Consider the following 26,941-nt stretch of genomic DNA (forward strand, 5'->3'; position numbering starts at 1 on the left):
TCCCTATACCAACATCCTCAAATATCAAGTCCAATGCCGTTGAAAAGTAAGTAGAGACTAAATGAGATTGACAAAATCACTTTTTAATCAGAATACACAAACTTCTTTCTCTAAAGGTTCTCAGGAAAGACACCTGCTTCCTTTAACAAGTTGGATCTAAGATTAATGTATATATTACAGTTCAGAATAATCACGGTGTTCACCTGCAAGAACACTGTTCCAAAAGACAAGGCTAAACGTTGTGAATATACACGTTTGAGAAATTCACTCAGCCGTTAAATTGGCCAAACGGGTACAACAAAGACACAACTTCCCAGCTTCTCACTTTCACAGAATTCTCTTTCTTAAAAACCAGTTTTTATTTTTATTGCTTCAAACTCAAAGTCAGGTCGACCAAAACAATGAATAAGGGAAAAACCACTTCGCTGCAACATAGCTAACTATTCAGGAAGGGTTAATTGCCGCTAATTCGTACCAGGAAAAATATAGGCTCTGCTGCAGGTATAAAGGAGAACAGTCAGGGAAAATTGTGGAATTTTCAACGACGAAACAAATGCAAAGCCTGGTGGGCATTAGGAGGAGCGTCTATGCAAGTAAGAGAGAGGTGAAGACGGTGGTCGAGGGAAACAATGATTGGCTGGAGAGCAAAGAAAGGGAAGCTCAGAAGGAAATTTTCGAAAGCCACAAAAAGCCAAGCTACCGGACCAGCGGCCGGGACCCTGCAGTTCTAAGACCTATGGGGAAGCAGGCACCCAACGGCTTCGTCTCAGGTTTCCGCGGGTCACAAAAGAATAACGGACATCCTCCCAACGGTGGACCTGGGGGCTCCGCGCGCCGCTTCCGCCCGCCCCGCCCCGCGTGCAACCCACCTGCGCTCGGTCCCGGACCCAGCGGGGAACGGGGACCGGGTGCTCGCGGCGATATATGCCGACCCGCGGCCGCCGGCGAACGTTTCCCTCCGCTGCCCGCCCGCCCACCCTCCTTTGTTCGCCTGGCCCTCCTCCCTCACTCGGCCGCCATCGCCGCCCGAAGCTAGGCGTCAAGAGCGAACGCCGCCCGACACGAAAAAGGAGGCACAAGCGTTTCTCGTCAAAGCAGACTTTATTGGGGCGCCGGGACCGCCCCGCGCGCGCCGCCCGCTCCCCCTCGCGGCCCCCGGGCCGCCCACCGGCCGGGACCCTGCGCTCGGCCGGCCCCGCCCTGCCCCGCAGGCCCCCTCCCCCGCGGCGCCGGGGGCCGCGCGGACGGCTCACCGGCTCCAAGGCGGCGGCTGCAGCGTCGACGCCCCGCTCCCGAGTGCTGCCCGGGCCCGGGGCGGCGGGCTCCGCAGCTGTGGCACCGCGAAGGGCGGGGGCCGCGCGACTCGCGGCGGCGGCGGCGGCGGCTGCGGCGCGCTGACGTCACGCGCAGCGGCAGCCAGCGCGCGCGGAGGCCGTCCCCGCGGCCCCAATCCGGGAGGAGCCCGGGTTGAGTGGGCGGGGCCGCGGCGGCGAACGGGCAGATCGATTGGCAGAGGAGGAGGAGCGAGAGGGCGAGCAGGCAAGTAGGAGCGAGGCGGGGCGGGCCGAGGCTGCACGGAAGTCTCGCGAGGCCGAGCCTGAGCGGAGTGTGGCGGCGGCGGCGGCGGCGAGATTTGGGCTCGGGGTGAGGAGTTGGTATTTGTGTGGAAGGAGGCGGAGGCGCAGGAGGAAGGGGAAAGCGGAGCGCCGGCCCGGAGGGCGGGAGGAGGCGCGGCCAAAGCGGGCGGCCGAGGCGCGGCGGGGCGCCGGGGCGAGTAGCGGCCGAGCGAGCGCGGGGCGCACCGAGGCGAGGAGGCGGGGAAGCCCGCCGCCGCCGCCGCCGCCGCGCCCGCCCCTTCCCCCCGCCGCCCGCCCCCTCTCCCCCCGCCCGCCCGCCGCCTTCCTCCCTCTGCCTTCCTTCCCCACGGCCGGCTGCCTCCTCGCCCGCCTGCCCGCAGCCCCGGAGCTGAGGCCGCCGCGGCCGTGGCGGCCGAGCCCTCAGTCATGGCCTCGGGCGACACCCTCTACATCGCCACGGACGGCTCGGAGATGCCGGCCGAGATCGTGGAGCTGCACGAGATCGAGGTGGAGACCATCCCGGTGGAGACCATCGAGACCACGGTGGTGGGCGAGGAGGAGGAGGAGGACGACGACGACGAGGACGGTGGCGGCGGCGACCACGGCGGCGGGGGCGGCCACGGGCACGCGGGCGGCCACCACCACCACCACCACCACCACCACCACCCGCCCATGATCGCGCTGCAGCCGCTCGTCACCGACGACCCGACCCAGGTGCACCACCACCAGGAGGTGATCCTGGTGCAGACGCGCGAGGAGGTGGTGGGCGGCGACGACTCGGACGGGCTGCGCGCCGAGGACGGCTTCGAGGACCAGATCCTCATCCCTGTGCCCGCGCCGGCCGGCGGCGACGACGACTACATTGAGCAGACGCTGGTCACCGTGGCGGCGGCGGGCAAGAGCGGCGGCGGCGGCTCGTCGTCGTCGGGCGGCGGCCGCGTCAAGAAGGGCGGCGGCAAGAAGAGCGGCAAGAAGGGCTACCTCGGCGGCGGGGCCGGGGCGGCGGGCGGCGCGGACGCGGGCAACAAGAAGTGGGAGCAGAAGCAGGTGCAGATCAAGACCCTGGAGGGCGAGTTCTCGGTCACCATGTGGTCCTCAGGTGAGCGCCGGCGCGCGCCGGCCCCCGGGATGTTTTTGTTTTGAAGGGAAGCCATGTTTTATGTGTGTGATGGGCGCCGCCATCTTCTTCGCGGGGCAAGTATGGCGGCCCCAAAAGATGGCGGGCCGCGGCGGGGGCGGCGGGCGGCGGCGCGGCGAAGATGGCGGCGGAGGCGCGGCGCCGCCCGCTAGGCCGCAATGGCGTAGTTTCCTCGGGCGGGGCGGGGAGGGGCGGGGCGTGCTCGGCCAACAGCCGGTCCGGGGCCCGTTGTCCGCGGACCCCGGCCGGCCGGCCGCGAGGCCGTCTCCCCGCGAGGCCGGGGGGGCGCGGGAGGGCGTTGGCGGGGCTGCGCGGCCTGGACCTCGCGCCCGGGCCGGGCCGCCGTCTTTCCCCGGCCTTCCTCTGGGGGGCGTCGCTGCCCCGGCTCCGCCCCCGCCCCTTCCCGGAGCCTCAACTGCTCCCGGGAGGCGCCTTCCGAGGAGGGCGGGGGTGCCCGCCCGGCCCTCCTCTCGCCCGCCCGGCCCTCCTCTCGCCCGCCCCGCGCGCAGGCCGGATCCTGCCCGCGGCCGCGCTCCCCGCGCTCGCCTCGCCTCGCCTCGCCTCGGCGGGGCGGGACTTGGGCGGCACGTCGAGCTCGCGTGTGTGCGGGCTCGGCGTCGGCGGGGCCTGTCACCGCGCTGCGGCGAGGGCCTCGCCTCTGCTCCCCCCGCGGCGCCTAGTGAGAGGGGCCGCGGGTTTTTGCAGATTGCTCTCAGTCCTGGGCGTTTGGGGGAGTTTTCTTTCCTTTCTTAAGTATTTGGCTCTTTGCAGGAAGGCTGGTTAGTTACACAGCTAGGAACGTTTGCCACTAAATTGATCAAATTGAGTAAAGTTGCCAGATGCTTTTTACTTGATAGAAAACTTATTTTTCCCGTGAAAAGAAGGATTCGGGACAGGGTCTTTCTACTGTTTTAGTACTGCTTTGAACGAGGGCCAGAAAAAATATCTGGGGCAGAAGAGCCTTATCTGCATATGTCAATCTTTTTGTTTTTACTTCGTAACTGGTGTTTTCAAGTCGTTATCCTACTATCTTATCCACAGGCTATCTTGTTAAATTGTTGGAATAGTAAATAGACTGAGAATAATCCTGCCGTAACTAGTTAATCTAGTACCTGTGATAATTAGATTTAAGCGGTAGAATACTTTACGCCATAGTTACTCCAGCGCTGTCTAATAAATTCTCACAATTGGATGGGGTCTCAAAATGTGGTGAACGTTGAGTATTGAAGCGTTGTTAACATTCTCAGGAACGAATGAAATAGGCGAAAAGTCTGGAGTGAGAAGCTGGTCTGGTTGTATCGTATCGACCGAAAGCCCCAGGCGGAGGTAACTAAAGCTGGATGGATCTGTGACTCAGGACTGAGCGAAGGAGCGGAGGTTCTGTCAAAATGTAATAGCAAGTGCTAACAGCGCTGCTGTTCTGGATTTCGGAGGGCCTGGTAGAACTGCCAGTACTTTGAGTTTAGCAGGGGCTATAGGTTTCAATGAAACATATATTTGAGTACTTAAAAGGTTATCAAAAGATCCCTTCTGTATGCATTCTGGTAGCGCAGAGTGATTGCACAGTGATCATGTTGGAACTAAAAGCCATGTTTTCCCATTATTAATCGGAATGGAATAAGGGAGGGGTGTTGGTTATTGATGAGTTTGCTGAATTCGGGATATCGTTTGAAATTAGATATTTGGGTAAAGATACATTAACCACATAAAGCTATATTTACTTTTTCTCACGGTATGGTCATGTTGGCTTTACAGTAATTAAGAAAACCAGGGTATTTTGTATATTCTGCATTTGATCTTACCAAATTGTTAACCCACTTCTCCATACTCAGAAAACTTGGTGATGTAGGCTTTACTTGAAGTGGTACATATCAGGTTAGCTTAAAAGTCATTATTTTCTCTCTGCAAGTGGTTGCTACAGGGTTGTACAGTTTAGGGGTATTTTAATGTCCATTTCTTTAAAGAGTTAGTTGTCTGGCATGTATGGTTGGTATCTTTTGAATGGAACAGCAGAAAGGGAATCTAGTAGTTCTGTAGTAGAGTAGTTATAGATCTGAAAGAGTCCCTAGAGATCTGCTTTTTTTCTTTTTTTTTTATTGACATCATTCCCACGTGCACAGTTCGGTTGTTTTTACTGTATTCAGCAGTTGGTGCAATCATCACCACTATCTAATTCCAGAACATTTTTATCATCCCAGAAAGAAACCCCATAACTGTTATTCCCCACCCCCACCCCCACCCCCCCAAGCCCTTGGCAACCACTAATCTTACTTTTTCCCTGGATTTGCCTATTCTGGACATTTCGTTTGCATGGAATCGTATAATATGTTGCCTTTTGTGTCTGGCTTAGTCTGTTTTCAAGATTTCATCCAAGTTGTAGAACATACTTCATTCCTTTTTACGGCTGAGTAATATGCCATTGTAGAGATAAAACAGCAGGAGCTGCTTATTTTTGCAGATGAGAAAAGTAAGGTCTAGTTAAGGCTGAATATGTTTTAATATTTAATCACGGTTTAACTGTGTTTTAAATAGTTTTAATCCTTTGCTTTAAGGCCCATGTTTGTTTTTGCTTTTTTTCCCTGGCATGTAATTAATGAACATTTCATTGTTGCCAGATATAGGGCATAGTATTATGTATTTTTTTTTCCCTAGATGTTCATCACCATAATTTGGGAGCGACATTCTCTTTTGTAGAATTTATTAAAAACTAAACCACTTAACTAAATCACTGGGTCGAGTAGGAAAGCTAACAATAAGAGCTGAGTGTTTAAAACATTTAGTTTTGAGAGAAACCTAAGAAGGCTTTCAAATCTTGAGGTTTCAGGTAGTTAGAATTTGTGACCTTCACTCGAGGCTGTTGGTATTTTAACTATCTTCGGTTAGACCAAATATAGAAGTGCTTTGTGCTAGATCGAGTAAAACATCTCAGAGCAGAAAACCATTGACATTAGAATCAGCAAATTGAAAGAAAATCAAAAAGTATTAAATTTTTTCTCACTTTTATATATTCAGAAAGTTCAGGTTTGCCAAAAATTACTAATCCTGACCATTCCATTCGCTATTTTTCCTTTTTTACCATGCTCTTTATCACTAAGGAGAGATGCCATAAATGTAAATTCCCATGGAGCCAAGCCCAAGAAATCCTCCAAAGTAATCATGTCAACCCCATGACCTACATAGGGCAGCCTAAGTCATAGAGCCCAATGCCTAACCTGGTAGCTCTGGAAGCCTGGCTTACTGATAAGCCTCGGTGCTGTCAGATTGCATCTCCCGATTATTAACCCTCCCTCCCCACCACCTCCAGTCAACAGCTGTCTCCCCCAGTAGGAAAAGAAAAATCCGTGTCAGAAGAGGGCACGGCTCCTGACCTACCTACAACTAGCATTTTAGGCTTTTGGAAGAGAATGAATAATAATTTTTTAAAGTATGCCAGACTCCTGGGTTGATATTTACAAAAAGCCTTTCTATTTGTTTTGATGCCTGCTTTAGTAAGATCAGTTTTATTTATTTAAAAAATTATTTTGGCTGCGTCGGGTCTTCGTTGTTGCGCACGGGCTTTCTCTAGTTGCAGTGAGCGCGGGCTTCTCATCGCGGTGGCTTCTGTTGTTGCGGAGCACGGGCTCTAGACGCGCAGGCTCAGTAGTTGTGGCGCACGGGCCTAGTTGCTCTGCGGCATGTGGGATCTTCCCTGACCAGGGATTGAACCTGTGTCCCCTGCTTTGGCAGGCGGATTCTAAACCACTGCGGCCACCAGGGAAGTCTGATCAGTTTGTTTTAAGGCTGGGAAATTCAGGGCCCACAACAGGTTATTAGCAAAAACAATTATCAAGAACGAACATTTCCTAAGATCTACATTCTTTTGTCATCTCATGACCTTCTCTTTCTAGGTGACCAATTTATAAACTGCTCTCACTACTTCCCATGGGAAGAGTGAACAAAAGTGAAAACTTTTTATAGTTTTAAAATCTGAACATTTACCAGTGAGTTGTGTCCTATCGTATTATTGGATAAACACGCAAACATTGTATTTTCAAAATTTGGCATCAGAAACACTACCTGGATGTTGAAGAAAACATTCATGTCATTACTGTTAGCAGACTCTTAGGAAGATGTGGGCAGGTCTTGGAAGTTAGTTGACTCTGTTGTGTAAGGTTGTGCCTTCCTATTTATGGTGGACTTAACAGGTCAGGAGAGGAGCCATTTCCTAGTCCTGGGTGTCTTGTGTTAGTAGGTCCCATTCTGTTTAGCTTTGTGATTAATTATCAGTAACAGCAGGCCCAGTGGTTTCTGGGAATCTTATTAGTAGCAGCATCAAATTTCCCTTTAGAGGGCACTGACTAGAGATCTGACCTTGGCATATCTTAACTTCTGACCTTGGGATCTTTGTAAAATGACTTGTTGGAGTAGGGGGACCCCAAAAGGCATTTTTCATTTCCTTTACAGCAAAGAAATTCTACTCCTTTCTGAATTCTTACGTGACAAAAAGAAGCAGTACACTCAATTTCTTAAAGAAAACTACCCAATTTTAACATGATCTGGTGAGATAATAGGAACTCTCTTGAGTAAAATTCATAGTAACTCTTCAGTTACTTTAGTCTTACAGTGTGGTTTCCGATATGAATAAACATTAAGCTAATGTAAATGGTTGTGATGGGCTCTTTTCTTTCTTGTGTAAGTTATTCCCCTCAAATATAAGAGCTGAGGGGCAGGGAAAGAGGCACTGTTGTGCTGGGTGCTGTTCTGTGGTGTCCGGACCCTGTCTCCTCTCCTAGGAGAGCCGTAAACTTCAGGTAGAATTTCTAGTGTCTCACAGAGTATCACACTCTTAAAAACACTCCAAAGTGTCTTTCTCCTTTTCCAGTTCTCAACTCTGCCCCCTTCTTTCCCCTTTTTGTCTTCTAGATTTTAAGCACCCAAAAAAAATAGAAGCTGCTGCCATGACTCCAAATTGAGAGTTGGTTTTTAATTTTTTATTTTGTTGATAACTCACTTGTAATTTGTAGTAATACATATGGTTATTATATTAACTACGTTTTTATAGATTCTTGACAAGGACTGAATACAGACTGCTGGATTTTACTTCTGGGGATCTGACTGGATCACACACACACTATTCCTTTCTGAATTAGAGTCTAAGGCTTAAATTATGTGAATTCACTCCCTTGCCTAAAAATCCCTCAAGCACAACAGTGTGGATATACTTGATAACCACTGAACTGTAAATTTAAAAATGGTTATTAGAATGGTAAATTTTATGTTTTATATCTCCACACACACACACCACCATCATCATCATCCCAGAGACATAGTATTGCATTCAGTAAAATCCAAACTTCTCATAACCTGCCTGGCCACACATGATTTGGCCCCTGCTTTCCTTCCTGACTTCCTTCCTTGTCCCTATGCTCCCATTATGCTCCAACCTTCCCAGCCTTCTTGTAGTTTCTTGAACTTGTTCCTTTGCACTTACTCTTACCTCTGTTTCCAGTGCTCTGACCCCAGATGTTCACCTTCTTAGTGCCATCTGTTTTTCAAGTCTCAGCTCTAAGAGGCCTACCCTTTCATCCTTTCAAATTAGCACCCCCCTCACCATCATTCTCTCTCAACCCTGTTTTATTTTCTTTGTAGCACCGCCTGAAATTGTCTTGCTTTTATCTTTTAACTTGCTGCTTGTCTGTCTACTTCCTCTAGAGTGTAAGTCCTGGGCTGTAACCCTGCAGCCTTACGGTGGTACAAGGCACATAGAAGATTCTCAGTAAATAACTGAGTGAATGTGTACATGGAATTGTGCTATAAGGCAGAATCCTAGCCTAGAGTCCAAAAGACCACTCTTACCTATTACTACTTTCAGAAGAGGAGTAGTAAGTGTGAGGAGAGGGTGGAGAAGCATTCCTTTTTTAGAAAAAGCGTGGACTTTAGTCAGTTCTAGATTCAAATCCTGGATCTACCACTTACTGTGCCTCTTTAGATACACTACTTGGCATTTCTCCCCCGCCCCGGCCACGCCATGCAGCATGTGGGATCTTATTTCCCCACCAGAGGTCGAACCTGCACCCCCTGCAGTGGAAGCGCGGAGTCTTAACCACTGGACCACCAGGGAAGTCCCACTACTTGGCATTTCTGAGGCTTGATTTCTTCAACCAAAAACTTGAGGTTAATACCATAAAGGTTTTGTTTGAATTGAGGAATGTGACAGTTGCTGGCATGAAACAGGTACTCAGTGAATGATAGTATCCCTGCCTAAGGTCTCTGTTAGTGGGGAAAAGTGGAAACAGCCTATGTGTGATTTTTTGTTGCTTAGCAATGAATCTCAAGTATTAGCTCTCTCCCATTTCAGTGAAGGTTTGGCTTGATGGCGGTGGTGAGTACATAATGTCATTTTGGTCAAAAGTTACCTAGAATGGTCAGACCAAAGTTAATGGCCTAAGGTGGAAGGTGTGGAGAAACAAAATCTAGCCAACCCACAAATAAATAAATAAATAAATAGGGAAGTAGGTAAGGAAATATGTAAATTGGTGAAAATCAGGATCACAGAAAGAAAGGAAGCATTAGGGTCAACCCTAATGAGCTTCCTGGCAATCAAGATAAATAAGGAAACTATACTACTGTTAGCTGATTCTAAGATAGAAAAACTTCTAAGAGAATCAAACTTTTCTTAGGACTGAATTCTAAAATAAACTGTTTTCTATATGAAGGGGCCCACTGAGTGATAGCAATGCACAGATTCCAGCTACTATAGTGTCAGATTTCATGTAGTGTCTTGGAGCAGCCAAAAGACTTAAATGTAACCTAATTGAAGGTGATTCTTTACTTGCTTACTATAGTTTTTAAAAGTAACATTCTTTAAAAACCATAAGCATAGGACCTACTCTTCCCCTGAGGCCCAGGAGGGAGGGCAAAGTGGAATAAAGGTTTTTTGTTTGTTTGTTTTTTGGAATAAAGGTGTTTTTGCACACCTCTTTTCCAGACACCATGGTTCCCATTTAATGTGTTACCTTGTTTCAGCCTTATATATGATAGGTGGTCTACCCTTTAATAAATAAGGAAACCAAAGAAGGGTCAGTGATAGCAATGAGAGGCCTCTTGAAGGAAAGAGATCTTGATCTGGGCTTTGGAAAGCCCAGATGGGGGATGAGAGGTGGGCAAGAAGGGAAGGAGCGTTGTGTTTGTTCACATACCTTTTATCAGACATTGAATAACATTGCAAGCAAACCAGTTTGGTGGGAGCATGGCGGGCATGTGAAGCTCCACTTTTGAACCTGTTTTCTAGGCCTGTAGAGTGCTCCCAGCCTTTACATTTAGTTCCTTAGTCATTTCTTTTTGACTGTAAATGGTTTGAGTCTCTTTGCTTTGCCTCTCAAACGACTGAGAGTGGCTATAGCTTTGGTAACTTAGAAACTGAATAGCTAAGAGACAGGAACTTATTTATGTACCTTTTTAACCTTTTGAATAGTTCCATGTACAGAAAAAAGAATGTTTTTAAAATGTGAATGAATAGATTGTCCTGCTGAAACAATTCAAAGTGTGCCACCCCATTCCTGGATGATATTGGCTAGAGTTTGTTTTTCCAACACCTTCCATCTTAGGCCTGGTTGTTGTAGGTCATTTGCCTCTAGCCGTAGCGTTAGTGAGCACGGGAATCATCTAATCCACACTTTTGACTAGAAGTTTTCTCAATATTACATTTTTCCTACCACCCTACTTCTTTGAATCAATGACTTGTTTTCTCAGCTTTTTCCAAACAGGAATTCTGAGATTTGGTTTTCATTTGCTCTGCCCAGTTGTGTTGTATAATCACAATTATAAGTTTAAGTCACATTGATTATAGAAACCGATTTTTTTGTTTGTTTTGGAGTATAGTTGATTTACTATGTTATGTTAGTTTCAGGTCTATAGAAGCTGATTTTGGTGACACTTCTAATGTGGATTAACCCTGTCCCCTTGAAACAGTGAGATAATTAACTAAGTCCTACCCTCAAGGAAAACTCCAGAGAAGAACATACAAAACAGATTTTAAAGCAAATTTAGATACTTTGCTTTATGAACATGCTTTACTTTGATGTGTATTTGTTTGTTTGTTTGTTTTTAATTTATTTTATTTTATTTATTTTTGGCTGCGTCGGGTCTTCGTTGCTGCCCGCGGGCTTTCTCTAGTTGCGGTGAGCTGGGGCTACTCTTTGTTGCGGTGCGCGGGCTTCTCATTGCGGTGGCTTCTCTTGTCGCGGAGCACGGGCTCTAGGCGCGTGGGCTTCTGTAGTTGTGGCACGTGGGCTTATTTGCTCCGTGGCATGTGGGATCTTCCCGGACCAGGGCTTGAACCCTTGTCCCCTGCATTGGCAGGCGGATTCTTAACCACTGTGCCACCAGGGAAGTCCCATGTATTCTAATTCTTAATCATTTGATTGTTTTCTGGGTACTTTATATTCTTTTTTTATATATATATAAACTTATTTATTTATTTATTTATTTTTGGCTGTGTTGGGTCTTCGTTTCTGTGCAAGGGCTTTCTTCAGTTGCGGCGAGCGGGGGCCACTCTTCATCGCGGTGCGCGGGCCTCTCACTGTCGCGGTCTCTCCTGTTGCGGAGCACAGGCTCCAGACGCGCAGGCTCAGTAGTTGTGGCTCACGGGCCTAGCCACTCCGCGGCATGTGGGATCGTCCCGGACCGGGGCACGAACCCGTGTCCCCTGCATTGGCAGGCAGATTCCTAACCACTGCGCCACCAGGGAAGCCCGGTACTTTGTATTCTTGAATGTTGGAACTAAGAACTGATCCTCAAGAAGTATTTCCTCATTCGACTTCAGTTTGTGTCACCCCAAAATTCATATGTTGAAGCCCTAATCCCTGATGCAATGGTATTTGGAGGGTGGGGCCTTTGGAAAGTTATTAGGTTATAAAGCCCTCATGGATGGGGTTAGTGCTCTTATAATAAGAGACAGAAATTATGTAATGTGATGAGAAATGGTGTGTATGTAAGGATACAACAAGAAGATATCTGATGTCTGGGAACCAGGAAGAAGGGATTCAACGGGCTGGCACCTTGATCTCCCGAACTGTAAGGAATCCGTTTCTGTTTAGGCCACCCAGTCTAGAGTATTTTTGCTATAGCAGCCTGAACCGACTGAGACAGCTTCCCTCGCCAGAATGTAAGTCCCATGAGGGCAGAGACCTGGTTTTGTTTCTGCTGCCTAGAACAGTGCCAGGCTCACAGGAGGCCCTCAGTTATTATGTGTTGAACTAATACAAGGAATGGTTGAGCCTGTGATTCCTTTATGCCAAGAGTTCAGCTTTCTTTCTGCCCCAGCACACTTGAGACATCATCCTTATCAGTGGCTTGCTCAGAGCAGCAGTGATTCTCAACCTTGCCATCATTCTTGTATTTATTAGAAAGATACAAACAAGAATGTGTCTTCACTGTGAGAAGAAAAATAGTTTCAGTGAAGAAAAATAGCCTCCCTACCCACCAGTTTATTTCGACACCACTAGAAAGTTGATGTGGTAGTAGTTGTGCCTAGGCTGGAGCGATCAAAGGGTAAAGGAATTGTCACAGCCCTGAGAAAAGAAATGAAAGAACCTGGTCACAGTGCGGAGTCCCAGCTTTGTAACTTGTGATCAGTAACCACATTTCCTGTTCTTTTTTATTAATGCATCCAGCTAGGTTTTCTTAGGCTTCTTCATATGTAAATGGGTAACCTGGGTTATATTATCAGGTTCTTTCTAGTTCCGAACAAGAGGCCGCTGAGCCTAACAGTAAAGCGCTCAGGTCTTAGAGTTCACCCCTGTTGCTTACTAACTGGTTAACCCTGAGCAAGTTACTTAACCTCTCTGTGTCTCAGCTTTCTCTTCTGTAAAATGAACTTGCTAATTTGCCCACTTCATAGGGTAATATGTGCAGTGATTAAAATAGTGCCTTCCCAGAAACATTCAATAACATGTCAGCTGCTATTATATTCTGTGGTTCCTTGAAATGACCTATAATGTTCCCTAAAGTGAAGAGCGGTGGGAAAGGAGAAGCATTTAAAGTTTAAAACTGTTGTATTCTGTGCTTTTCATTGTGAAGCAATTTGATGGAGAAGCAGACATTTTCAGTTAGCATTGAGAGTTTTGAAGCATTCTGTTGAGAGTTTTGAAGCGTTCTATTTTCTGCTTTAGTCACCAAAGTAGTAGAAGACTGGTTTTGGTCTCTGGGCGCTTCACTCTAGTTTGAGAGACAAGGCCAACAATAGTTCAAAACAGCATGATTTAGAGTTCATCAATGTTATTATTCAGAAATACTCCAGGAATTCAGAGGTAAGAATCTGAGGTTGGAGCGATGAAATCAGCCAGCCCTTAGAGAATTTGAGCTAGACTTCAGAGGGTAGGCTGGGTTTGGAGAGAGGTGATGAGAAAGAGGAAAGGGAGAAACTCCTTATTCTTATTGAATATTTCCTGCCAAGCACTTCTGAATTAACCTGTGTGAAAAACAGGCTGGTTGGAATATAGAGGGCATGTGCAAAGGAGAAATAAAATACTAGATATGGTAAAATGAGACCAGACAGCATAGGACCCAGAATGGTCAATAGGATTTGGTGTCTAGAATATAGGGGACTCATTGTGGGGGTCAGTATTCCTTTTTTTTTTTTTTTTAACCTGTTGGATTTGTGATGGTAGTAGAACATATAAATAGAGCTCTCCTACATTCTTTGAACACATTTTTAATTAATTAATTAATTTTTCTTTATTTCTTTGGCTACGTCGGGTCTCAGTTGTGGCACGCGGGGTCTTCTGCCGCCGCGCGGGGGCTTCTCTCTAGTTGTGGCGTGCGGATTTTCTCTCTCTAGTTGTGGCTCTCTCATTGAGGCACACAAGGTCAGTAGTTGAGCGGTCCGTGGGCTCAGTTGCCCCGAGGCATGTGGGATCTTAGTTCCCCAACCAGGGATCGAACCCATGTCCCCTGCATTGGAAAGTGGATTCTTTACCACTGGACCACCAGGGAAGTCCCTGAACACATATTTATTGAGGACCAACCTACGTGCCGACTCAGAGCAAGGCTCTAGGGATACATGGGGATGAAAACGGACAAATATCCTTGTCCTCGTGGAGTTTACAGTCTAGTGGGAGTGGGTGACAGAAATCACACAGCTGTGAGTACACATCGTAGGCAATAAAAATTGCACAGGTAAAGGCCATGAGGTTCGGGTGGATGGGCCATGGTACATTGGAGGAACTTAAAAGGCCAATATAGCTGGAGCTAAGAGTGAGGGGAGAAGAGTGACGAATGAGGAGGCTGGAGCGGTAGGCAAGAGGCTAGCTAAGAGGTGAAGGCTAGAAAATCAGATCTGAGTCAGCGTTGCAGCGTTGGTGGTTAACAGGAAGTGTGTGTGGCGGACAGAAAGCAGAACTCTGAGAAGTGGTAGGAGGAGAAGCAAGGAAGCCGAAGATAAGCCGCCGGTTAGAGAAGTGGGCGTAGAACCGGGAAAAGTGAGTGCTGAGGACAGTAATGGCCAACGCTTCCCACCAGGCTGAGAAGGAATACTGAGGGAAAGGTTGTTGACTTTGGCATTGAGGATTTTGGTGACCTTCAAGCAGAAACAGGGTTTTAAGAAATTGAGGAGAAAGGCTGGGTGGTTAAGAGGTAATGGCTGTAAATCCCCCGTTTAAGAAGCTGCTAAGGAAAGCGTTTTTTATAGTTCTAAAAATGTGTTTGCTTACATATACTTCTTTACTCAGCTAAGACGATCCATCTTATGATGTTTTTCAGATGAAAAAAAAGATATTGACCATGAGACGGTGGTTGAAGAACAGATCATTGGAGAGAACTCACCTCCCGATTATTCAGAGTATATGACAGGAAAGAAACTTCCTCCTGGAGGGATACCTGGCATTGATCTCTCAGATCCCAAACAACTAGCAGAATTTGCTAGGTAAGTTATAAGAACTTTTCCTTTCTTTTAGTTAAAGAAAGTACTTGAGTGTTGCCAGCTGTGTTTTTTGGTGCCTAAGTTACAATAGTGGTTTGTATTCTTGCTCTAGGGAAGCTTCTGAAAACAAAAGCAGTTGGTTTTTATTTTCAGTAGTAACTCTGCTATGAATGTAAGTGGCACCATTTTAGATTTGAATAAGATAAAGCAAATACCTATTCTTTCATTCTGTAATTGATGTTGCTTGTGAATAAATAAAATTGCACATAATTTGTTTGGAAATGGATCTTTACACTGCCTCCTGGCCTCTTTGTATACATTTTAAATTTGCGTGTATTGTCCTGGTCTGAAGCTGCTGGAGGCCTGGGTCTGTACTGGATTTGTACAGCTGACCGCTGGAAAGGACTTCATCAGTTCCGATTTCAGCATGTCATCAGTTAGGCTCCCGGTGTTTTGTTGATTTAAGCTGGTATGACAGGAAGAGATCAAATATTTAGGGCCAGGACCGTGTGCCTGACTATCCAAGGTGAGGAGCAGGAAGGAAGGTCTGAACCCAATGGTTGTTTATTTGTTTTGCCTGAAACCAGCCAGATTCCTATAGAAACCTTGGCCCCTTTTTACATTGTTTTCTAGTATAGTTTGGCAGTTTTTATAAGGACGTGAGAAAACCCACACAGATGTAAAATTTTAAATAAAATGAAATGAACTAATAAAATCTAGAGTAGGAAGTATACTCCTTTTCCCTACTTGAGGTTGAATGGAACCTGGAACAGCCCAGGAAATGGAGGCAAAGACAGAATCAGTAAGAAAGAAATCTTTGTGCTCTCCTGTCCTGTCTAACAGAGTGGAGCACCTTTTCTTCCCCCGCCCCCACCCCCCACCCCCACCCCCACCCCCCCACCCCGTCTCTTGAGAGCAGAGTAGGGAAGAGCTGGAGACCCTGGGGTGTCCTGGTTTCTCCCAGCCCGCCAAAAACAAGCTGGGCGGCCTCTGGCCATTTGGAGCCTCAGTTTCTCCACATGTCATGTGGGTATAAGAATACCATTGTGCTTTGATCAAAGGGTCTGTACCCTTTTCTCCTTTCCAGTGAAACTGTAGTTATAGGGAATATAAACATTAATTTATTTCTGATTTATCATGGCTTTAAAAAACTGAAGGCCCTATCCTTTTGTTAATGACACCGTGTTCCAGCTTTTATTGCTGTTTATTTTAAATACAGATATGTGAATTGAATATTAACTGCCCTGCTCCCCTCCCCACCAAAAGTACAAATAAAAATGGAATCTGTAGGATACATAGTTAGCAGTGAGGTCAAGAGTTTTTAGACAGATTGAGCCAAATATGATACCTGTGTTTAACGTTGTCATGTGTTCCTAAAGTTAGTCACATCTTCCTTATGGTACTCAGATGTATTGGGGTATGGGCTGCTATCCCAGGGATAGAGAGATGGAACACGGGAATCAAGGAGAGCTTTGTGGAGGGGGCAGCGTTTGATTTGGGCCTTGAAGAACATAGAGTTCTGACGGTGGATGGGGTTTTCATGGTGGGGCCTCCATGCCAGAACAACATGAACACAGAATACATATTCACTATCCAGTATATATTCAGAAAACAGAAGTAGTCAAGTTTGGCTGTGAATTAGGGTGCTTACAAGGAAATGACTGGGTTTAGGTAAACGTAAACCAGATCATTAGAGCCTGTGAATACTGGGCCAAGATACGGGCTCTTTAGTATGTAGTAGACAGCTGGTGAAGGTTTTTTTGAGCAGTAGAGAAGGGGTTGTATGATCAGAGATTTAATTTGAGAGAATTACTTTTCAGCTGTATCCAGGCTGGATGGGTGCAGGGACACCCAGGAAGTGGGAGAAACCAGTTGAACAAGAGCTCATGAAGGCCTGAGCCAGAATTGTGGCGGGTGGCGGTCAGACTATGTAAATGTGAGTAAATGTGACAGAGATGACAGGAGACAGTGGAAGACAGAGACAGGTTGGCTGTGTGTCTAGAGGGAGGGGCAAATGCACATTAATTTTTTTTAAATGCACATTAAAAGCTTTGCTCCATAGGTGACAGGGAAATTGGGAGAGGGTGCTGGTTTGGGGTCCAGAGTATGCAGTGTTTGGTTTTAGATGCTGAAGAGACATCCGTGCTGGACTTGAGGTGGATTCAGGAAGTAAGTTAGGGCCAGAGCCATCTGATGGGGGGTGGCTAAGAGCGTGAGAGTGTTCTGTAAATAAGCTCTTGGCGGGGGCAGTAGGAGGTTTTGGAGAGAAAAGAGTAAAGTCTTGGGAAGGCCCTTGTATTCAGAACCAGTGACAGAGCCAAAGGATCATTCAGACAGGTAGAAGACTCAAGAAAGTAAGTACAGGGGACTTCCCCTGGCAGTGTAGTGGTTAAGACTCCGTGCTTCCACCGCAGGGGGCATGGGTTCCACTGCACCTCCCTGGTTAGGGAGCTAATAAGATCCCACATGCCGTGGGGTGCGGCGAAAAAGGAAAAGAAGAGAAAAGAAAAAGGTAAGTACAGCATTCCAAGAGCCAGTAGAGTTTCCAGAAGGGCCAAGAGAGGGAAGAATAAATATTTCTCTAAATAATATATTGTGAAGTAATTCTAGTGGAGGAGCAGAGGGCTGAGGCAGGGTTTTGCCGAGAGGCGGGGCCCGTGGGTAGTGAGCAGTAGAAGTAATGAGGTGTTGGTGACCCTTAGCGTTGTTCCCCTTGCTGGAGAATTGGGGCAGCAATCTTGAAGCTTGTCCCCAGTTCTCTGAACAGAAACTCCAGGATGTTTCAGCTCTAAACTCAGGCACATGTTGCTAAAAGCTTCCAGGGAGAAAAGATAGGTCTACAAAAGGATGATAATTAAACCTGAATGAGAATTTTCTCCAACAGCAATAGATAATTAGAAGACAAAGGAGCAATGTTCTGAGATTTCTGAGGAAGATTATTGTAAACATAGAATTCTTGATCCAGCAAAGCTATCAGTCCAACACAAGGGCAAAACAATGGCAATTTTAGACACCTAAGGATTCGTTTTATGTTGCATGCATCCTTTCTACAGAGGTTACTTGAGAGTGTGCTCCAGTACAATGAGGATGAACATCAAAGGGAAGACTTCCTAAAGAATACAGTGAACAGAAAATCAAGAAGACTGCTGTGCAACAGGCTGGAAAACTTGTTCAGTTTAGAATAGGAAGTCAGTGGGTTGTAAGAATTTCTTCAAGAAAAGTCCATTTCATTCAGTAGTGGATAGAATGAGCAAGAAGCTAGAAGGTCTTGGTAGTATGGGAAAGAGTCTTCTAAAGAAGAGAAGATAGTCAGAAGCTCCGTGACAAGGGTGGCAGGGTTAAGAAAACCATGGCCTAAAAATGGGGCATAATTTTGACAGTATTTAAAGAGAGAACACTCATTTGACTTGACTCTAGGAAAATTCTCTCCTTGGTAACTGAAGCTCTACTGTATTGGACTTGGAGAGCACGAAATATGATCCTAGCACACAGTTAAATTCTTTAGTAAGCATTACTTATGTAATTACCTGAATATAGTGTGTGTTTATTTTCTTTTATAATCAGCCTGTTAAAGATTTCATTTTGTATACAGAATAGAATGTAATCTTGCTCCCCTTGACAACATGTACAAAGTAAAGGTACAGGATTTGGGCAGTTGTGAGGTTGGGCTCATTCTCATCCCCATTTTCCATAGTATCTCTTGAAAAGATGATGTAAAACCAAATAAATCTCTCTAATTGGGCAGCGGTGGTGAGAAATAGTTGAGCCTAGAATGCCCTATTCTGTTAGGGCTTCACATTTTGACAATGTAACAGCTGTGAATAGGACTTTCCAGAGACCCCAGAATGGTGACTGGGTCTCAAAGCTGTTGACAAAGAAGCGCCAAGTTTCAAACTGTTGGGGGCATATCTTATCTTCTTGGCTTATAAAAATGCACAGAACTTGTTCTCCTGGCCTCCTCTTTTCATCCACCCCCACCCTGTGACTCAGTTCTCCGCTTAAGGTGGCATGTTAGTTGCTTTCCCCTCCCCTCCATATACTTGGGTGGTAGGATTCTGGACTGCACTTGGAGCTGACCAAAGAATGTTCAGGTTCCTGCTGTACTGAGCCTAGACCGCTTAGTAAATCACTTAGTGTGTGTGAACAAGTATAAGAAATAATGACTTATTTGAAAGTCACGGTATTGCGGAGGTGGGACTATGGTGATTTTGTTCTTTCTTGAAATGTCTTTTTAGTAAATACTTCAAAAATTGGTCAGTGGGTGGGACCTGGAGAATTCTGTTCCCTGATTAAATTGTGTGCATTTTTCATTAACTAAACTTAGCCCTTTGGAAACCTTCTGTGCAGGAAGATGAGAATAACAAGTGGTTAGGTCAGTCCCAAGTTGGCGGTGGTTTGTTGTTGTGGTTCACTACCCCCCCTGAGACTTTTCCACTGGTTTGATATAAAGATGAAGTGTGATGGTGGAGCTGAAATGCCGTAAAACCCCTCAATACCACGTGAACGTACACTAAGAGAGAACCCGTTGAACAAACTTGGGCTCATTTGTCTTAGGCGACACAAAGAAGGGAGGTGAACGGTGCTTGCAGATGGCAGTGCTGTTACACAGGGCCTTCTGTCCCGTCAGCACAGCTGGTTCCAGTCTGGAGTCAGCTAAGCTGCTTATTTTCATTCAAGAATCACTTCTTCAGAAATGTTTCATCTTGGCTTCTGGGACATTTACGGATTTAACTTAGTCAGAACTTCTGGTTTACATAATGCCCTGCTGAAAATTGTCCAGGAAATTCCTGCAGTTTGTGGTACTGGTGTCCAACCTTTACAATGTATGCAGAATGGCAGAGTGTAAAATCAGCAGTCACGTCATAGGGCACATAGTCTCTATTTTTAATTGAACAGGAAACTTTTGTTGCCTACCTGGCTCCTCCATATAATTTCTAATACATGGAGGGGGCCTTTCCACTTTACCTGTGCTGTTCTTTCTGAGTCTCTCAATCCTTTAGTTGACAGTGGTGGTTTGGAGCCACCAGTACCTTCTGGGTTGTTAAATACAACTGGCATTTTTTTAAGGAATGAACTCAGTTTTGCCTAGGCGCATTTAGCACAGGTTGGCGGTAATAATAGCCGTCATTTCTCAAGAGCTTAACGTACATCATCTCTTAATTTTCACAGCTCTAAATAGGTGGCATTAATACCTTTTTACAGAATAAGAAACTGAGGCTGAGAAGTTAAGTGATTTGCTCAAGGTCGTGCAGCTGGTTGAAGCCAGCACCCAGTCACACATCCCATTCCACCTCGTTCATGATGCTAATGCTGTTGTCATCATCTCCAAGTCCAAGAGCTTTGTAAGTTTCTCAGTCAATGAGAAACATATCTTGGTTACTTGTGACTGACTAGTTTGGGTGGGTCAAGAAGGTATTCTAAGTAGTAGTATATAATTTTAGTCTTTTTAAAAAATTACTCTCTTTTTTAGGATTTCAAATATATATATATTTTTTATTTTGTAGGTTTATGTACCAATTGTTGCCACAAAGATTTTAATTTTAGTCTTTACTCACAAAACAGAACACTTTCAATCTAGGCACGCTTGTTTGGAAAATGACCTTTTTAGTGTTTGCATTCGAATATAATGTAAAAGGTACCTGCATACACTGCCTCACTTGCCACTCTGAAGTGAAGAAGAGTGATTTGCTCAGGAGCTTAAGAGTGGCTGCAGTTAAATACCTCCACTTCCTCCTTGAGTCCAAGGGTGTTTGCCCAGATGCGTTTTAAACTCTCATTCTAAAATTAATTATATTGCTAAATATTGGCACACATTTTAAAAATGACATTTGAAGAAGAAATGCCACTTAATAACATTCAAAAAATAAATCAAGAGTTGGGTGAATGGCACATAGGACTGTTCTCTTTACTTTTGTGTATATTTGAAATTTTCCATGATAAAAAAAATTTAAGTTCCTAGGAATGAACTTAAGAAAATTTGTGAGGTCTGGGGACCCTCGTAGGTAACTGGGCCACACCTGTCCTACGGGCATAGGCATTTCACTGCCATTGTCCCCATGTTCGAGCCCTAAGGCGGGTGAAAAGGGGAAAGGTTGTCAGTATGACGTGTTTGTCAACCCAGTGAATGTGTTTTTAAAGTCAGAGTTTTTTGTTTTTGAGATAATTTGCATACAGTAAAATTCACCCTCTTTTAGGTTAGTACCATTCTATGAATTTGGACAAAGACAATCATGTAGTTATCTTCACAGCCAAGACAGCATTTGAGTGGAATCATCAAAGAGTAAACATCTTAATTGGGAAGATTGAAGCTTGGTTCTTAATATACAGTTCTTATTATTAACATTTGATTGGAGTAGAAGCCTGTCGTATGAATCACTATTATTTTTCAGACTCTGTTATTATAACCTCCAGGTGGCGCAGTGGCACCAAATTTTTGTCGTACCTGGTTTTGTGAACTCAGACCCAAACTCTATTTAAGGTAACATAGGCTAGTTCAGAGCCCTGTACACAGCAGGCACTTAGAAAATGTTTGCTAACTGATGTGGTAATCTTCCAAGTACAAGAAAGAACAAGTATCTACAGGGTTGGACTGGGGAGGATACCAGACTGAAAACGTTCTCTTAGAATTCCAAGTAGGAAATTTGTATTGTCTTGAACAAACTCCTTAGAGATAAGTTATAGCTACCAGATGAATTGTTTCACCTCTGCTCATCCAGGGTGTGGAAAGTTTAAGGAGGTGATTTCATGAGTTCAGGTTTTATAAAGTAAGGAGCATCAGGGAATCCTTTTCTCAGACCAAGAGTGAAGAAGGATGATACTGTTAGGGCCTTTGCTCCCTTAAAGATGACAGCAGCAATCTTTCATAGTAAAAGAGTGATGGTAAATTAGCCTACTCTTAGGGAGCATCAGTTTAGTTGTGTATTAAATATGCATCCTCATACAGGAGTGTGAGATGGCAAAACTAGGGACAAGGACATCGGTTTCAGAGATTTTAAATCTTTTTTTCTAGTTTTTCTAGGAACTCTTAATTTCTCACCCTCTACCACACACAGATCTTTAGGGAGTTTTGGAGAGAAAGTTTTGACAAAAGACCAAAGGTTGGTTCAGTGAAAATAGCAGGTAGGTAAGTTACCAAATAAGCAAGCTCTGGGTAGTAACTCCACAAGCAGGGCTCTCCCTGACCGCCCAAGTGGTCGAAACTGTAATCTCCTCCCATCACCACCAACACCAAAACTAACAGTATGATAAAAATTAAACAGTGTGAAAAGGTTTGGGGGTGTTCCCGCCAGTCCCTAGGGGCTCCTCCCGAGAGTAACCAATGCTCACAGTTTGCTGTGTTTCCTTCTAGAGCTATTATACATATATGTATATAAATAATTCTCTTTTTAAAAGGACTTTTCTGTACCCTTTTTTAAAAATAGTCTATTATAAAGATCATTTCTGTCAGTATAAGATGGACAACCCCCCCTTTTTTAAGCAGTTGTATAGGATGTATAGTTTTAAGACCCTCCCATATCTTCCTTTTTTAAAGCACCCTTATTATCACAGCAGCTGCTTTTGGATACCTCACTTTGCTTACCTCACTTTGCTCCCACTAGGAGTTTCATCTGTGATTTTGGGGCTGTTGGTCTTTTTTATTTTTTAAAGAGTTTGGGGAAAAGAGCAGATACTTAAATCACACAGCTCACAGTGCCATCCTAAGCTGCACCAGCTTTTTAGCTACGAGACCGTAGGCAGCCACTCAGTCGTGCTTGTGCTTGAGCTTGAGCTTGAGCATACTTACCTGTAGGTGGAAGAGTGCTTCTTCGCAGTCGCAGGTCCTCGGAGAATGTGAGTTTTCTCATCCCTTCCCCTTCACGGAAGCATGTCGTAATCTTCGTTTTTGTACCTATAGGGAAAGCATTTTAGGGACTATATGATTTATGCCAGATGAGTCTACCCATTCCTACAAATCTCTCTCTCTTTTTTTTCCCCCCTTTGGTAAGAATGAAGCCAAGAAAAATTAAAGAAGATGATGCTCCAAGAACAATAGCTTGCCCTCATAAAGTAAGTAATGCTAGGGGGAAAGTGTTCATTACTGTGAATGAAGTTTTAGAGAGCTTATAAGAAATCGCACTTTTTATTTCCATCTTCATAATTGAGATTCAGTGAGGAGCTATAATCTGGTTTCTAAATTCAAGAGACTGTATTTTGTGATGTAAGTTTTGTTGTTCCATAAAGGCCACTTAAATTTAAATACTATTAAATGGGGTTACTGTAGGGTGCCAGTGTTTTTATTATCACTGTGTACTGAATATACTCTGTTAGGATTTTATTCTTTTTGGATTGTTAACAAGTCAATCTTAAGGCATTGGGTTGTGTCTCACCCATGGACCTTTATGGGACTGTGGGCTCCTTATGGAAATTTGGAAATCATTTGGGGTGTTGCTGAAGTGACCCTAATAAGACTTCATCATTTCCTTCACAATTTTAATTTACCCTGTTAAATTGTGTGTTGCTAGGGAGTACTTAATTGTTTTCAAATGTGGCTATTTATTAGTCTTTAATGATAGCCTAAAAAGTACTTTGAGATATTGATTGGGTCTGTTTTAAACTTAATTGGAGGTGAAAATAAAGTATCAAGTAGGTGGTACAGAAAAACAGGAGGGGAGAGATTTTGAATGGAATAAAGAATTTAAAAAAACAACAACAACAATTGGAGAAGGATAAATTTACTTTTGTGGTCTCACCTCTGATGACTGTGCACCCACAAATTCTTTCTGTCTCTTTTTTTTTAATGTTCTTGCTGTGGAAATTTTGATATGTAAAAGCATTTCTGTTGAGGCCAAATACTAATAAGCATTTGAAAACAGTTAGGCCTTAAGTGCTCATCTTCTCTCTAGCTTCTCTCTGTACTTCTTTTCCAATAAGATTTTTTTTTTTTTTCCAATTCCATTTTCTGAATGGAAACTCAGCCTAGGGGTCAAGGTGAAAAAACTGTGGCGCCCCGTCCCCTTCCCCCCCCCCCCCACCCCCCTTGCCTGTGAAGCTGTGCAGTGTTGACTCGTGCTGTCCTTCTGTCCTGCTGTCTGATCATTTCCCCATTCACTCCATTATTGGGCAACAACTGCAGAAGAAATGGTGCAGGACATGCTTCTCCCGAGCACCGCCTACCCATCTGCCTCCCCCCCCCCCCCCCCCGCTCTGGTATCAGTTTACCTGCTTCTTTTCCTAGTGTCTCACAAAATAAATTTCTTCTGTAGTTGCCATTCCTTGGAGACCCTCTTGCTTCTTTCTCTGTCAAGAAGGGGAAAGAGGCAAAGAGAGAAGAGGGAACAGTAGGCGATGGAGAATGACAGCCCATTCTTGCAGCACAGAATACAGGGCCCACCAAAGGTAGTGGTGGACAGCCGTCATCTTAACTCCGTTTCTCTCAGGGCTTCTGTTACTTCATCTGGGGGCGTAGCCGGCAGCCAGGGTGTCGGGTTCTACTCCCAGCCTGGCTCCTACTAGTAGCGTGACCTTGGGCAAGTCTACTTAAAGACATCTCTAAGCCTCAGTTTCCTCACTGTAAAACAGAAGTTTGCATTACATGTTAAGGCCTTTTTCAGCTGCTTTTTTGTTTTTTGGGTTTTCTTTGTCGTAAATAATTCAATATTTCTACTGTAACATGAAGTAAAATGTATGTGGGGAGGTTGGGAGGGTCGTTTTATTGTGTCAGTGAAGGCTGTTAAGCGGTAGAATCGTTTGTAACAGTTTGCAGTGTGAACCACTAAGCTTCTCTCTCTGTTCGAAGGGCTGCACAAAGATGTTCAGGGATAACTCTGCCATGAGAAAACATCTGCACACCCACGGCCCCAGAGTCCACGTCTGTGCAGAGTGTGGCAAAGCTTTTGTTGAGAGCTCAAAACTAAAACGACACCAACTGGTTCATACTGGAGAGAAGCCCTTTCAGGTAGAGCCAGCCCCTCCTCCCTCCGCTGTCCCCGCAGGTGTAGGCAGGGCGGCAGCCGTGCTGGAGAGACGCCGCCCAGAGAGGCCACAGTGGGGTCCTGGTGACTCACTCGGGGGGCTGCCCCAGCTCTCGACTCCGCCGCGTGTGATCTGTGTGGTACCAGAGACGGGATGTGTCGAGGTGTTTCTGGAGTGTACTTGACGTCAGGAGAAACACGGGATTGCTCGAGAGCAAGCCTAAAACAAGTTCTCATGCGTTCACTGTGGGATTAAAGCAGTTTACTTGCTGTAGTTAACTTATTTTTTATAGTATATTGAACTGCTAATTGACAGGGAACTTATAACATTTTTGCTGTAGGAGAGTAACTGTGAAAATAGTATTTTGCCTTGTTTTTAGAAGCCCATGAACAAGTGAACGAATTAGCAGGGCAGCTGGTAAATCTAACATGGTTCTTTTTGATACTTGACACCAGAGACCTTCCTAACCGTTTGTCTCTTATTATTTGAAATATTTACACAAATGTTAGGACCCTAACATAAGATTTAGGAAGATTCTTGCTGTTTTGCTGAATGTTTCTCTTACGTTGTATTTAAACAATTCATGAGGGCTATGCATGGGTCCTAGGAGTTGTCCGGGCAGAGTTACAGCTCCCTGCCTCCTAATTTAGACTGTATCTCAAAAGCTTCCCCCCAAGGCAGGGAGGGGCAAGGAGGGGCAGGGAGGAGCCGAGTGAGGTAGAAGAGGTAGGCTGCTCTCCCCCCAGCAGTGCGCTGCCCCCTCCCGGGCCTGGTCGGAGTCTGAGCGGGTTGTCTCTGGTCTCTCCTCGACAGTGCACGTTCGAAGGCTGCGGGAAACGCTTTTCACTGGACTTCAATTTGCGCACACATGTGCGAATCCATACCGGAGACAGGCCCTATGTGTGCCCCTTCGACGGTTGTAATAAGAAGTTTGCTCAGTCGACTAACCTGAAATCTCACATCTTAACACATGCTAAGGCCAAAAACAACCAGTGAGAAGAAGAGAGAGAAGACCCTTCTCAGCCTCGGGAAGCATCTTCCAGGAGTGTGATTGGGAATAAATATGCCTCTCCTTTGTATATTGTTTCTAGAAAAGAATTTTAAAAATGAATCCTACATACCCAAGGGACATGTTTTGATAAAGTAGTAAAAATTAAAAAAAAAAAACTTTAATAAGATGACATTGCTAAGATGCTCTATCTTGCTCTGTAATCTCGTTTCAAAAACACGGTGTTTTTGTAAAAGTGTGGTCCCAACAGGAGGACAATTCATGAACTTCGCATCAAAAGACAATTCTTTATACAACAGTGCTAAAAATGGGACTTCTTTTCACACTCTTATAAATATGAAGCTCACCTGTTGCTTACAATTTTTTTAATTTTGTATTTTCCAAGTGTGCATATTGTACACTTTTTGGGGATATGCTTAGTAATGCTATGTGTGATTTTTCTGGAGGTTGATAACTTTGCTTGCAGTAGATTTTCTTTAAAAGAATGGGCAGTTACATGCATACTTCAAAAGTATTTTCCTGTAAAAAAAAAAAAGTTATATAGGTTTTGTTTGCTATCTTAATTTTGGTTGTATTCTTTGATGTTAACACATTTTGTATAATTGTATCGTATAGCTGTATTGAATCATGTAGTATCAAAATATTAGATGTGATTTAATAGTGTTAATCAATTTAAACCCATTTTAGTCACTTTTTCTTTCCGAAAAATACTGCCAGATGCTGGTGTTGAGTGTAATCTCTTGCCTGTTCAGTTACGGAAAGTGGTGCTCAGTCGTAGAACGTGTTGTACCTTTTACCACCTGACGTGTACATCCCGTGTAACAGAAGGGGCGACAATAAAATAGCAGTCCTGCAGAAAGAATATGGCAGAAAAAGATCTGTAAGCACAGTCTTATTTCCTTTTGTTGTCCAGAATAATTACAATTCTTGAGCCTCCCAGAAATTGGAAGTTAAATAAAGCAACTCAAGTTTCCTTTATTTTGCACTCAATTACAGTGACTTGTGATTAAAGCCATGCATGGATATTTTAATACTTCCCGTGTGTACTGAATTCTGAAAGGGAGAGTAGGTAACAGGCATCCCGAGTTAAGGAACTACCTCAGAGTACCCCACACCAGGCCCGTTGGTAATAGGATTTTGATTTTAGCTCCCCCAGCAAACGTGTGACCGAAGCAGTGTGTGCCCTGGCCTGTGTGTGTTCTCAAGGTAAGGTGTTACCTGGCAGGGGGCGCGAGCAGAGGGGAGACCAGGCATTTCCATTGCTCAGGCCGCCTTCAGGGCAACTCCCGCAGGTCCTGGCTTGTCTAACAGGAAACGCTTATGGTTATTGGCTGTTTGGTTTGAGAGCCTTGGTTCCTCCATCTAGT

General features: G+C 45.1%; 1 protein-coding gene across 1 annotated transcript; it reads left to right on the plus strand.

Moving 5' to 3' along the window:
- The first annotated feature begins 1,424 nt into the window (after window positions 1–1,424).
- YY1 (YY1 transcription factor) lies at window positions 1,425–26,607 on the plus strand. The gene is made up of 5 exons (XM_061181253.1): window positions 1,425–2,676; window positions 14,455–14,617; window positions 22,600–22,660; window positions 24,390–24,548; window positions 25,379–26,607. The coding sequence occupies exons 1-5, from the start codon at window positions 2,004–2,006 to the stop codon at window positions 25,559–25,561; spliced, it is 1,239 nt and encodes a 412-aa protein (XP_061037236.1). The 5' UTR covers window positions 1,425–2,003; the 3' UTR covers window positions 25,562–26,607.
- Window positions 26,608–26,941: the final 334 nt, after the last annotated feature.

Source organism: Eubalaena glacialis, chromosome 2 (genome assembly GCF_028564815.1).
Source record: "Eubalaena glacialis isolate mEubGla1 chromosome 2, mEubGla1.1.hap2.+ XY, whole genome shotgun sequence".
NCBI classification, from domain to species: Eukaryota; Metazoa; Chordata; class Mammalia; order Artiodactyla; family Balaenidae; genus Eubalaena; species Eubalaena glacialis.

Excerpts from the sequence above, each read along its gene's own strand:
- YY1 (XM_061181253.1), top strand. The coding sequence starts at position 2,004 with ATGGCCTCGGGCGACACCCTCTACATCGCCACGGACGGCTCGGAGATG. Across the intron at positions 2,677-14,454 it reads GGTCACCATGTGGTCCTCAG|ATGAAAAAAAAGATATTGAC; the intron begins GTGAGCGCCGGC and ends GATGTTTTTCAG. Across the intron at positions 22,661-24,389 it reads CAATAGCTTGCCCTCATAAA|GGCTGCACAAAGATGTTCAG; the intron begins GTAAGTAATGCT and ends CTCTGTTCGAAG.